At 60.5% G+C, this 12920-nt stretch overlaps 1 protein-coding gene across 5 annotated transcripts in view; it reads left to right on the top strand.

Moving 5' to 3' along the window:
- Positions 1-12920, top strand: part of PPFIA4 (PPFI scaffold protein A4) — a 148817-nt gene that overhangs the window by 110291 nt on the left and 25606 nt on the right. For all 5 annotated transcript variants that reach the window (XM_075910026.2, XM_075910022.2, XM_075910024.2 and 2 more), the window contains exons 16-21: positions 685-925; positions 3441-3476; positions 9117-9250; positions 10260-10420; positions 11138-11231; positions 11969-12050. In XM_075910026.2, the coding sequence (XP_075766141.2) occupies positions 685-925; positions 3441-3476; positions 9117-9250; positions 10260-10420; positions 11138-11231; positions 11969-12050 (748 nt within the window). The remainder of the gene's footprint in view (positions 1-684; positions 926-3440; positions 3477-9116; positions 9251-10259; positions 10421-11137; positions 11232-11968; positions 12051-12920) is intronic.

The raw sequence follows: 12920 nt of genomic DNA, 5'->3' as shown, positions 1-12920 counted from the left end.
GGGCAAGGTTTGCAGAGCGGGAGCCTTGCGGGGCAGCGTCCTGTAGGGCGGTGGGCATTGTGGGCTGCCCCTGCGGCTGGCGTGTGTTACGTGGGCTGCACCCACACAATCTGTCTGCAACCGGCGTGGCCCAGAGGACGTCCCGGGGGCTACAGCCGTGTGCTGATTGGGCGGCAGGTTGAGAACCCCTCTCTCTCGGGGCTCCTTGGTCAGTGGCCATGTGCTGGGACCAGGCGACTAGGAAAAGCCCAGGTGAGGCTCCGTGCCTGGAGCTTTGGGGGGAGGGGGTGAAGTCGAAATGCCCCGCAGGCCTGCCTGCCCCTTTCACACCAGGCTAGCGAGGGGAGCGGGGAGCGAACCCCAGCCGTGCTGAGGTACGCAGACTTAGGGGGACCCCAAATAACCTTCGCTCCACCCAGGCGTGGGGAGGTCCCTGGTGCCACCCCTCTTGCCTCTAAGCGATGGGGCCCAGCCGGAGTGGAGGAGGGGCCCCGTGCTGTTGTCTCCCTAAGAGGGGACAGGGCCTCCTGGCATTGCAAGAGGGAGAAGCCCATGATGAGGGGGGAGCCCTGTGGTGCCTGGCCGCTGGAGAGGCGGAAGGTGGGCCGGGGGATCCCTGGGAGCCAGGCCCCCCAGCGGGAAGCAGGAGTTGTGCCCTGCCTCACCCCGCCTGCAATCGCTCAGGATGATTCAGGAGGAGAAGGAATCCACGGAGCTGCGCGCCGAGGAGCTGGAGACCCGCGTCACGAGCGGCAGCATGGAGGGCCTCAATCTGATGCAGCTGCGCAAGCGGGCATCCATCCCCACCTCCCTGACAGCCCTGTCCCTGGCCAGCTCCTCGCCCCCGGTCAGCGGGCGCTCCACCCCGAAGCTGTCCTCCCGCAGCGCTGCGCAGGACCTGGACCGCATGGGGATCATGACGCTGGTGAGCCGGGGGGCCGCAGAGCTGACGGGCTCCGAGGGTGCTGCTCTGGGCCCCCCGCAGCGCCCGCCCGGGGGAGGGCATCGCAGACTGACCCTGCAGCAGCACCGGGGCCGTGCAGAGATGGCACCGCTGGGTGCTGCTCACTAGATATTCACGACTTGCGGCATGCTCATTGGCACGCCTGCTCCCGCCAGCGCGACCCTGCTGTCCCGTTGCCTGGGGAAGAGGGCACGAGGGTGTTTGTGAGGACAGAGGGAGGCAGGGGCTGAGACGGGCGAATGCAGGGTGGGTAGGGGGGCCTGAAACTAGCATCTGAATGAAGTGGGGTGGGGTGGAGGTGTGGGGGGGAGATGGCTGTACCAAGCGTGGGCGTGTGGATGGGGGGATGTGTGAGGGGTGTGGATTGAGGGATCTGAGGGCGGGTGGATAGGTAAGTACCCGGGGGGGTGCGTGCAGGTGGTGGGTGGGTGAGTCGAGTTGTGTGTAGAACCAGGCAGGGGTGTGGAGGAGGGTGTGGGTATGCAAGGGAGGGTGTGGATGTGCGAGCTGTGTGGGGATGAGGGGTTGTACGGAGGGTGTAGGAGCTGGGTGTGTGTGTGAGCCGTGTGTGGACGAGGGGGTGTATGGAGGGTGTAGGAGCCGGGTGGGCGTGCGAGCTGTGTGTGGACGACGGGGCGTATGGGGGTGTTGGAGCCGGGTGGGTGTGAGAGCTGTGTGTGGACGACGGGGCATATGGGGGTGTTGGAGCCGGGTGGGTGTGTGAGCTGTGTGTGGACAAGGGGGCATATGGGGGTGTTGGAGCCGGGTGGGCGTGCGAGCTGTGTGTGGACGAGGGGGCATATGGGGGTGTAGGAGCCGGGTGGGTGTGTGAGCTGTGTGTGGACGACGGGGCGTATGGGGGTGTAGGAGCCAGGTGGGTGTGTGAGCTGTGTGTGGACGACGGGGAGTATGGGGGTGTAGGAGCCGGGTGGGTGTGTGAGCTGTGTGTGGACGACGGAGCGTATGGGGGTGTAGGAGCCGGGTGGGCGTGCGAGCTGTGTGTGGACGATGGGGCGTATGGGGGTGTTGGAGCCGGGTGGGCGTGCGAGCTGTGTGTGGACGATGGGGCGTATGGGGGTGTTGGAGCCGGGTGGGCGTGCGAGCTGTGTGGACGACGGGGCGTATGGGGGTGTAGGAGCCGGGTGGGCGTGCGAGCTGTGTGTGGACGATGGGGCGTATGGGGGTGTTGGAGCCGGGTGGGCGTGCGAGCTGTGTGTGGACGATGGGGCGTATGGAGGTGTTGGAGCCGGGTGGGCGTGCGAGCTGTATGTGGACGACGGGGAGTATGGGGGTGTTGGAGCCGGGTGGGCGTGCGAGCTGTGTGTGGATGACGGGGAGTATGGGGGTGTTGGAGCCGGGTGGGCGTGCGAGCTGTGTGTGGACGATGGGGCGTATGGGGGTGTTGGAGCCGGGTGGGCGTGCGAGCTGTGTGTGGACGAGGGGGCATATGGGGGTGTAGGAGCCGGGTGGGTGTGTGAGCTGTGTGTGGACGACGGGGCGTATGGGGGTGTAGGAGCCAGGTGGGTGTGTGAGCTGTGTGTGGACGACGGGGAGTATGGGGGTGTAGGAGCCGGGTGGGTGTGTGAGCTGTGTGTGGACGACGGAGCGTATGGGGGTGTAGGAGCCGGGTGGGCGTGCAAGCTGTGTGTGGACGATGGGGCGTATGGGGGTGTTGGAGCCGGGTGGGCGTGCGAGCTGTGTGTGGACGACGGGGCGTATGGGGGTGTTGGAGCCGGGTGGGCGTGCGAGCTGTGTGGACGACGGGGCGTATGGGGGTGTAGGAGCCGGGTGGGCGTGCGAGCTGTGTGTGGACGATGGGGCGTATGGGGGTGTTGGAGCCGGGTGGGCGTGCGAGCTGTGTGTGGACGATGGGGCGTATGGAGGTGTTGGAGCCGGGTGGGCGTGCGAGCTGTATGTGGACGACGGGGAGTATGGGGGTGTTGGAGCCGGGTGGGCGTGCGAGCTGTGTGTGGATGACGGGGAGTATGGGGGTGTTGGAGCCGGGTGGGCGTGCGAGCTGTGTGTGGACGATGGGGCGTATGGGGGTGTTGGAGCCGGGTGGGCGTGCGAGCTGTGTGTGGACGAGGGGGCGTATGGGGGTGTTGGAGCCGGGTGGGCGTGCGAGCTGTGTGTGGACGACGGGGCGTATGGGGGTGTTGGAGCCGGGTGGGTGTGCGAGCTGTGTGTGGACGACGGGGCGTATGGGGGTGTTGGAGCCGGGTGGGCGTGCGAGCTGTGTGTGGACGGGAGGGTGTATGAGCTGGGTGGGTGGGTATGAGGACAGGGCTGCGCGGGTTGAAAAGTAGGTTTGTTGCCTTGCCCTGCGTTGATGCGCGGCCCTAGGGAAGCTGGGCATGGGGCGGCTGTGTGGGGTGAGCGCTCTGCAGCCGCCAGCTCTCTGTGGCTCTGGCTTGCCGCTTGGGACCTCTCAGCTAACTCTCCGTTTTGTCCCTTTCTGTTTTCCTCTTGCCGCCAGCCCAGTGACTTGCGGAAGCACCGGAGGAAACTGCTGGTGAGTGACTGGTCAGTCCCCCTGCTCTTTGCCTTGCTCTCCGGTCCCTGGCCCGGGCCCTGCTGCCGTGCCCGTAGACTTGTTGAAGTGCTCCAGGCTCCTGTGCTGTCGTACCCCGAGGAGCGAGAGCTCGGCTGCTGAAGGAGGCTTGGCCTGTGAGCGGTCTGGGGGAGAACCGTGTCCATGCAGCATCTGGCGCAACGGGCTCTGACCCTGGCGGGGAGCCCTGGGTGCTGCTGCAGGGTCTGTGCAGCGTCCAGAGGTGTGTGTGGAGCCCCCTCTCCACCTCCCCAGGGGTTCCAGCCCGCAGCAGCTGACGGAACGGCCCAAACCCCGTCAGGCCGGGGCCAGGGCCGGTCTGAGGGACACGCTGCTGTTCTCAGGCACGTCCGACGGGACAGCAGCGCGGCTTCCCTGCAGCTCCGAGCGCGCTTCCCCTTTCACGCCGCATGTCGCTGCGGCACAGAAACGTAGTCTCCTGTGGGCAGCCCAGGTGCGTGGAGAGAAAGGGGGCAGGAGCTGCCTGGGAGGTGAGCAGAGGGCAGTGTCGCTCATCATGCACAGAGACAGGGCAGGAAGAGGGGGAAGGTGCATGAGTCCCAGGCCTTCCCGCTTTCCCAGCAGAAATCCCCACAGGGGGTCTAGGTTGCTGTCTCAGGCCCTCCCAAGACTGGTGGCAACTGGCCTCAGATAGGTTTCTGCACCAATTTTCACCACGTGCGTGCAGCTCTCGTGCTACACCGAGGAGTGGGCTGTCTCCCCGGGGCCGTCTCCCCAGGCTCTGTGACGGACCGGGCCAGGTCTGGGCACTGCTCAGGGCATCCGCTCAGGGTGAATTGCTCAAAACCAGGGCTGCTTACAGCCCCCGACTGGAGACCTTCCCACACAGGCCACACACCAGTCACAGCGAGCACTTCAGCTGCCAATCCAGCCAGCAGGAAGCCTCACGAGCAAAACCCCTCAGACACCCCAGCTCTCCCTGTGCCATAATCAGCCACAGGCTTAACACAGGTGAGGGGTTCTAGACCCCAATCCCACCTACTCTGAACGGGTTCTCCCGATCCCAAAGAACCAGCCACAGTCCCCGGTCAATTTATACTTTAGATCTCACCCACAAGAGCACGCTGAGCCATCCTTTAGAATCTAAAATCTAAAGGACTGTGGCTGATGATTTTGCGGAAAAACTTGCCAGCTGTCTACACTAGCCACTTGAATTTCCGGAAAAGCACTGACAATCTCCTGTAAAATCATCAGTGCTTTTCCGGAAATACTATGCTGCTCCCGTTTGGGCAAAAGTCTTTTTCCGAAAGACTTTTGCGCAAAAGGGCCAGTATAGACAGCATAGTACTGTTTTCCGTAAAAAAGCCCCGATCGCGAAAATGGCAATCGGGGCTTTTTTGCGGAAAACCGCGTCTAGATTGGCCACGGACGCTTTTCTGCAAAAAGCTTTTTTGCAGAAAAGCATCCTGCCAATCTAGATGCGATTTTTCCAAAAATGCTTTTAACGGAAAACTTTTCCGTTAAAAGCATTTTCGGAAAATCATGCCAGTGTAGACGTAGCCAAGGTGTATTAATAAAAGAAAGAAAAGGTTGAGAGTGAGATTGTTAAGGAGAATACAAACTGCTAGCTTAGAAGTCTCGGGAGTACATCCTATGTCAGGATGGGTCAGCAATCCTTCCCAGCTCCCCGTCCCTTGCAAGGCTGCATCTGGGATCAGTAGCACGATTGAAGACAAAATGGAGACCGGCTCATGGCACCTTTATATCTCTGGTGTCTCCCAAACGGGAGCTGGTCACATGCTCAAGTGACTTGTCTCTGTTCACATGCCAGTAGTCATTATGCACTGGCCCGTCTGCAGTTTCCAGACGCATTCCTCAGGGGTGTATTGGCCACTCCGAGAGCGGTTGTCCATCAGCCGTGCTAGTGAGCGCAGCCATTCACTGAGCAATCCTTCCTCACAAGAGAGAACATTCCCAGACGAGAACATTCCCAGGACAAGAACAGAGCCCGTATTCATAACTTCACATACAAACATCATAGAAGTACATGAGTATCACACATGGAATCAGTAGAGTATAAGCGTTCATTTGACACCTCACACGGCCCCCTTTGTACAGACTTTGGGGCAAACACCCCCCGTGGGCGCAGCAGTGATCTGGCTGCTCCCTTTAAAATCCAGTAACGTGACAGACCATCTCCCTGGGCTCACTTGCAGCCACACCCAGTCCTGCTGAGTTGGGGGGTCTGTGTGCTTGGCTGGTCTGGGACAGGGCTGCCAACTCTCCTGGAAGCTGTTCCCGGTGATGCCCTTCCAACATGACGTCATGGCATGGTCTGAAAACCACGGATGACCATCTCCCGGATCGCTCTCCATCGGCACCTGGGGACTCCCGGCCAGTCCTGGAAGGCTGGCAGCTGGCATAACGAGCAGCAGCTCTTCGGTCGCAGGGACTCCCCTCAGGAGCCGGCTGGCGTGTGTGGGACGTGGCTGGGCGCTGCAGGCGTAGAGCCAGCTCCAGGCTGTGGTCAAACATAGCAGTGTGGCGATGACCCGCCCTTCCCAGCGCATCCCTAGGGTAGGGCTTGCGGGGCAAAGCACAGCAGTGCGGGTACTCCGCTAACAGCTCTGCTGCTGTGCACAAAACAGCGTGTACGGCCCAGGCTGGCGCTGTGTTCGAGTTCCCCTCGTACATGGACCGGGGCACCTGCCTGTCTCAGACCCTCCCTCGCTGGCTTTGCTGATGGGCCTTGTGCTGCCAGCTGCCCCGCAGGTTCCCCAGAGGGCAGCGTGGAGGACGAGGGCACTGGATCTGGGTGCAGGCAGCTCGGGGGAACTCTGAGCGTGCGAGAGCCAGGGGCCTGCCTGGAACCCACGGGCTAGCCCAGGCCGCTGCTCCTGTACCAGGGCTGGCTCGACCAGTATGCCCGTGATCTGCAGAGAACACACCCCCCTAGGGACAAGGCCCCCTGCCCCGAAGAACAGCAGGAGCGTGGCCAGCAGAGGCGAGGCCCAGGCGTGCTTGACAAAGCCCTGGCTGGGTTGATTTAGTTGGGATTGGTCCTGCCTAGAGCAGGGGGCTGGACTTGATGACCTCTGGAGGTCTCTTCCAGCTCTATGGTTCTATGATTCTAAGGCAGAGCTTCCTCTGTCTACATGCTGTGCAGAATCGCGCTGCCCTGCCACTTCTAGCCTGTGCTTGCTGTGCCACCCCGTCCTGCTCTCTGGACAGACACCTGGCTACTGTGCACGGACATAACTGCTGGACCCCGCGTGCCGCAAATCCCCTGGCTCTGTGTAGAGCAGGAGTGGGCGCAGTTCGGCCCATCAAGCCACCAGATCTGGCCTGGGAAGAGCCAGAGCAGGCCTGACTTGTGGGGAGAGCCTGGCCGAGGAGGCCACGCATGGCTCAGGGCATGGAGACCCACGGAGGGGGGGCGGTTCGCCACGAGACGGGAAGGTGTTAGTTACAGAGAGTGCCGAGGAGCAGTGTGACGGACCAGGCCATGTCTGGGCACAGCTGAGGGCGTCCGCTCAGGACGAATTGCTCAACTTTGGGGATCCTTACAGCCCCCAGACTGGAGACCTTCCCAAATAGGCCACATCCGGTCCCACCTGCCTGAAGTCTCACGAGCAAAACCCCTCCAAAACCCCAGATGGCCCCGGGCCTCATACACAGGTGGGGGGTTTTAGAACCCAATCTCACCTACCTTGAACAAGTTCTGTCCGGTTCCAAGAAACCAGCCACAGATCCCTGGTCAATTTACCCTCCGGACCTTACCCACAAACCACGCTGGGCCAATCCTTCAACATCTAACATCTAAAGGTTTATTACGGCAAGAAAGAAAAGCATGAGAGTGAGATTGTTAAAGAATCATACATTCCATGCATCGAATCTCCCAGTTCTCGACGCCGGCTCCAGCAGAGATGTGACAGCTGCTGGCTTAAAGGTCCGTATTGCACATCCTAGATCAGGATGGGTCCACAGTTCTTCCTGGCTCGTGATTCCCTGCGAGGCCGCATCTGCGGTTAGGAGCAGATCTGAGTACCAAGATGGAGTCGGCCACATGGCCTATTTATACCCCCTCCTGGCTTCTTCCAAGCTGGAGGGAGTCACATGGCCAGTGGCCAGGTGTGTCTTTGGCCTCCAGAGGCCCATTGTTCCCTGGAGCTTTGCTCATTAGCATGTCCATGGGCACACATTCCTCGCCCAATACTCAAGCACATTCAGAGAGACTACTAGTCTCCATACCGAGAACAGATCCCTAACTCCACACACAGACATTCTACAGATCTATGAAGAGCAGATACAGAATCAGAAGAAAGTCGGCTTTTGTTTGACCCCTCACGTGGCCCCCTTTGTACCACTTTTGGGGCCAACATCCCCCCCCCATGGGTGTAGCAGGGACCTGGCTACTTCCCTAAAATTCAGTAATGTGACACGCAGCCAGCAGCTCTGACAGACATGCTCGGCAACTTGGACACCTGGACAGTGCATCGTCTTGCTGAGGGAAGTGAGGCCCCCAGCCAGGACTAGTGTCACTGGAGAGAAGACGGAAAAAGCCCATCCGAGAACAGTCCTGCCCCGGGGCGGGGAATGGGAGCAAGGCACAGGAATTCTTTCCTAGCCCTGGCATCTACGGCCCTGCGGCTGCTCCTGCATTCGTCCCGGCAGCGTCCCTGCCTGCCTGCCCTGTCCTGCTGTGGCAGCGCACACCCAGGACAGCCCTGCTGCTGTTTGTGCAGGCTGCGCGTATGCCCGCCAGACCTGCCTGCTTCGTCTGGGAGGCTGCAGCCGCCTGCGCTCTGTGTGCCCGCCTGGGGCTCCCATATGAGCCATTACCACGGCCAGCTCTCTGCTCCAGACCCGAATCTTTTGTGTTTGGCATGGAAGCGTGTTTGTGTCTCTGCCCTGGCACGTGAGGTGACTCGTGTCAGGCTCAGTCATGTCAGGAAACTGAGCCAGGGAGGGCACTGCTCCTGGCATGCCTGGGGGGCTCCGGACGCCACGTTTTCCTCTTGACGTGCCCCGGGAACATGGGGCGGGCAAGGCCGAGTCCTTGCAAATGCCTCTTAGAAGCGGCTGCAGGAGAATTTCGCAAGCGCTGGCCAGGGGCCGTGCAGGTGGGTCAGCCAGTCAAGGAGGGCGTGAGCTCCCCTCCCGCACAACACCCTGACTCCCCCGGGAGGACAGGCACCAAGCCGGTATCTGGGCTCCACTGATTTCAGTGCAAGTTGGGAGCCCAAACCGCTTGTGGATTAGGGCCGGGAAGGCGGCTGTGCCAACGCGAGGTACTGCCTGAGCCCCGTGGGGAGCTGCGAAAAGGTGGGGCCGACACCCCGAAATCTGGCCCACCCCCTAACTCCCTGCTGAACCCTGGGCATGTTTCCTTTGGAGGTAGGGAGACGGCTGATCCCAGCCAGCATGGTGAGACCCCAAGGGGCATCCCCTTTCGCTGCCTGTGTGGCCGCATCGCTCCATGCTGGCCTGGGACTCTGGCTGTGAGAAGATACCAGTACGGGGCATAAGACCCACAGACGCCTGTTCTCACGTCGCTTGGGAAGGCCCTGGGTGGTGGTGGGCTAGCGCTGGAGGCAGGAATCTTTGCCATTGACGCTCACTGCTCCGCTGTTTGTCCAGTCACCAGCTGCTCGGGATGAGAACCGAGAAGATAAAACCACCATAAAATGTGAGACTTCCCCCCCTTCCTCACCCAGGACGCTGCGGCTGGAGAAGCTGGGGCACCCTGCGCTCAGTCTGGAGGATGGCAAGAGGTACCCGGCGAGGCCTGGCGGGCGGTCGGAGACTCGGTGCATGGCGTGTGCTGGAGCCGGGAAGCTCTCCCACAAGCCATGGGGGCGAGAGAGGGCCGGGCGTAGAGCAGCAGACGGGCCCTTTGCCTCGCCTTGCGCTCGGGGGATGGGAGTAATAAAGGCACCGGCTGCTTTAAACGCCAGACGTGGTGCCGTAGGTGGGCAGGGCTCTGCCCGGCTAGGGCTGCGGTGCATGGCCTATGGGGCTCGGAGCAGGGCTGTCAGTCCACCGCCTCCATAGAGTTAGCCCAGAACAGAGGTGAACTGCGAGGATGTGGGCGCATGGTCAGTGGCCGAGTGCTAGGCATGACTCAAGGGGAACCAAAGACCCTTTGCCTTCCCTCAGGGCAGCCCCCGGGTCCCATGCTGTGTGCATCCCCCCACGCCCCAGCAGTGCCATGCTGCTCGTCCAGCACGGGGGCACTGCCCAGCTCTGCATGTGGTCTGGAGTGTGTGGGGTGTGAACACAAAGGGGGTTGGCTGCTCCCTGGGGGCAGTCTGGGCTCTGGGATGTTGCATAAATTGCTAGTTTCATCCCCTGGAGGCTAGTTCAATTTGCCTCAAGAAGAGAGTCACACTTTCAGGCTGGGTCCAACTCTATTTTATTGTTTGCAAACAAGTTCGGCCGAGGAGCTCAGTGCTCAAAGCAGGGTCGACCTTGAGCATCGCCTGAGCTGAAACTTTTATAGATTTCACATTCCTTCTGGTCAGCGTGTCGCAACGTGGTTGGTCACTGCAAGTTTACTCAGTTCCCTGGCAGAAAGTTTAGCAGCTTCTAAGACATGCGCAATCAGCTAAATGATACAGGCTGTTTCTAGCTTAAGCAATGGAGAGGAAGAAGCACACTTAGTTTTTACTACAGGGAGGCCTCTGGGTTTCCCTGCTCAATGTCCCGGGCGCTGCTGCATGGTGCTGCTCCAAATACCGACCAATGGGAAGGTTTTACCGGTTCTCCCTTCCCCTTTCCTAGCTCTTTGGAGGAGCAGACAAGCAACCTGAGCAGCAGCAGCCAGGACTCCCTGCACAAAGGCGCCAAGAGAAAAGGAATCAAATCGTCCATCGGGCGCCTGTTTGGCAAGAAAGAGAAAGGCCGGCTGATTGAGCTGAGCCGAGACGGAGCCACCGGGCACGGTGCGTGGCCCTCCTCCCGCTTACGGAAGGGCAGGGTGCCAGGCCTGGGGGGTGCCGTCTGAGCAGCTGTGTCTGGCACGAGAGAGGTGGGGAGGTGCTGCCATGGCAAGAAGGGGGGGGACTGAGCCTGATTCTGGGCGGGGTCAGGGCTCTGTTAAATGGCTCACCCTGCTCTGAAGATGGACGGGCCCTTGCAGTCCCCGTGTGTGCAGGTCTAACCGGGGGAGGGGGGGCCTTGCAATCCCCGTGTGTGCAGGTCTAACCGGGGGTGGGGGGGGCTTGCAGTCCCCGTGTGTGCAGGTCTAACCGGGGGGGGGCACGAGTTGTGGGTAGGTGCGAGCTTAATGCTGCCCCCCACCGCTCCCACTCATTCGATCCCCTCGTGCCCTGGGACTTGCTTTCCTGAAGCCTTCCACTGCTGCTGGGCTAGTTTCACTGTGACCGGCCTCTGAAATGCAGAGCGGGCCGGGAGTGCTCCGCGCCGCGTGAGTTCAGTGTGACGTGATGAGAAAAGCCCTTTGCTGGCCTCACTGCAGGGTCCAGAGCCCACGGGGCGCTAGCGTCTGGAGTCCCCCCCCGCGGGCGGGGGACCTGCCGTCTCTGCTGCATGCCCATGCAACGCAGCACCGGGCAGGTGGCCGTGAGCGCTCGGGGGCAGGCGCGGGGGCCCAGAGGAGGGCCGGTCCACACTTGGAAACGTGTGTGCTCTTTTCCCAGTTCTGCTGACCGATCCTGAGCTCAGCCTACAGGACGTGCTAGGGCTTGGCAAGCTGGGCGCCCAGGCGGAGAAGGACCGACGGCTGCGGAAGAAGTAAGTGGCGGGGACAGGGCGCCCTACAAGATGGCAGCTTGGCTAAGGCTGCTAGAAATCCTTCACGGCCGCTGAATGCCAAGTGTCTCCCTCTCCACCCGCTTCCTGCTGAGCTGAGCTGTCTGGCCACTTCCTTTCCTGAGCCATCCTTCCCTCTACTCCGGTTGGACCTCCCTGGTCCGGCACCCTCGGGAACTGAACTGTCACGAACAAGGGAAATTGCCAGACTGGGGAGGTCCCCTGTCACCAGCCCGTCAGACCGCTGCCCTTTCCTGCTGCTGGCTCCGCTCCAGGCCAGGCACCCCTGAACGGCTGGCCAGGCCAGACCCTGGACTCCTACTGCCAGCTCAGTTGGGGCTGCCGCAGATGCCCGACCCTGCTGCTGCGGGCACACTGCTGGCGCTGCCCACTGCCCCCTAGTCTTGCTCCAGGGCTCTCTGCTCCAGGGACATGTGTGATCCTGCCAGACTATGGATGTTGCTGGACCAGAGAGTCCCGTTGAGGGTGGTAGATGCTGTTTTGCTTTGCTAAGTACAGGTCCCTACTGTGCTCATTTTACTCCTGTTGGGCTTGCCTGCATGTACCTGAGCCTTACAGATAACTCTGTCTTCAGCGTCCCATTCTTGGCTCCCACCATGCTGCCTGCAGGTGTGGGGGGTAGCGATCCGGCAGGACTTTGTGGATACGGTGTGCGTGGGGAGAGCCTGGCCTGACTCCTCTCTCTCTTTTCCTTCCAGACATGAGCTTTTGGAAGATGCGCGGAGGAAAGGCATGCCCTTTGCTCAGTGGGACGGCCCGACCGTGGTCTCTTGGCTGGAGGTGAGGCTGGGCAGTCGGTGGAGAAATTAACACTGACATGAATAGAGCCGGGTGAAAGTGTTGGGAGGTATCATTTACTTGCTGAAAAGGGCAGTTTTCAGTCAACCAAAAAAAATTTGCAAATGTGGGTTGCATTTGATGAATAGTTTTGACATGAAAACATTGAAACCTTTTGTTTTGATGCTGTCTACAGGAACAGCTTCATTTTGTTTAGAAATGTCTCTAGATTTGTTGAAAATAACCTAAAAAGGGGTAAAAAAACCCCCCAACAACCCCAAAGCCAACCCTGAAAACAAAACAACCCACCCACAAATTCATTCCAGGCTGAAGCAAATGTTTTGTTTGACCCCAGATGATTTTTTCGGTTTGGTTTTTGTTTGTCATTTCTTCGCAACCTGAAACCCCGTTTATGCGCTCAGCGTGAGACAGGAACACAGCCGTTGTGTGTTGTGACGGCGCGTTGGGGGTCCCCCGTCTCCTGCACCCCAAAATGGCACAAACAGACTTCACCAGCCAGTGGAATAGAGGAAGTTTATTGCCTCTCCAGGATACAGCACAGCACAGATGTAGTCTGGTCCCAGAGCTGGGCTAGGATGCCTCAGGCCCCCTTGAGATGGGGGAGACTGGGCCCCTAAACTCCAGCCCCTTCTCCTAGGCTCTCCTCCATGCTCTCCCACAGTAACTAACTAAATTCCCTTGCAGCCCTGCCCCCCAGTCAGGGCAGCATCCACCTTCCTTTGTTCCTCTCCATGGGGGGTGTCTGGCCACTGGTTCAACAAGTTTGGCATTACCTCTGCCTCGTGAGGTTTTCCCTGCTGGGTCTTGCTCCAGACAGCAGGGGTCACCACAGCCCAGCAAGTACCCCCACTA

The sequence above is a fragment of the Pelodiscus sinensis genome, chromosome 27, assembly GCF_052426305.1.
Source record: "Pelodiscus sinensis isolate ZL-2025 chromosome 27, ASM5242630v1, whole genome shotgun sequence".
Lineage (NCBI taxonomy): Eukaryota > Metazoa > Chordata > Testudines > Trionychidae > Pelodiscus > Pelodiscus sinensis.
The sequence above is the reverse complement of the archived record's forward strand: the minus strand, read 5'-3'. Positions and strand labels throughout refer to the sequence as shown.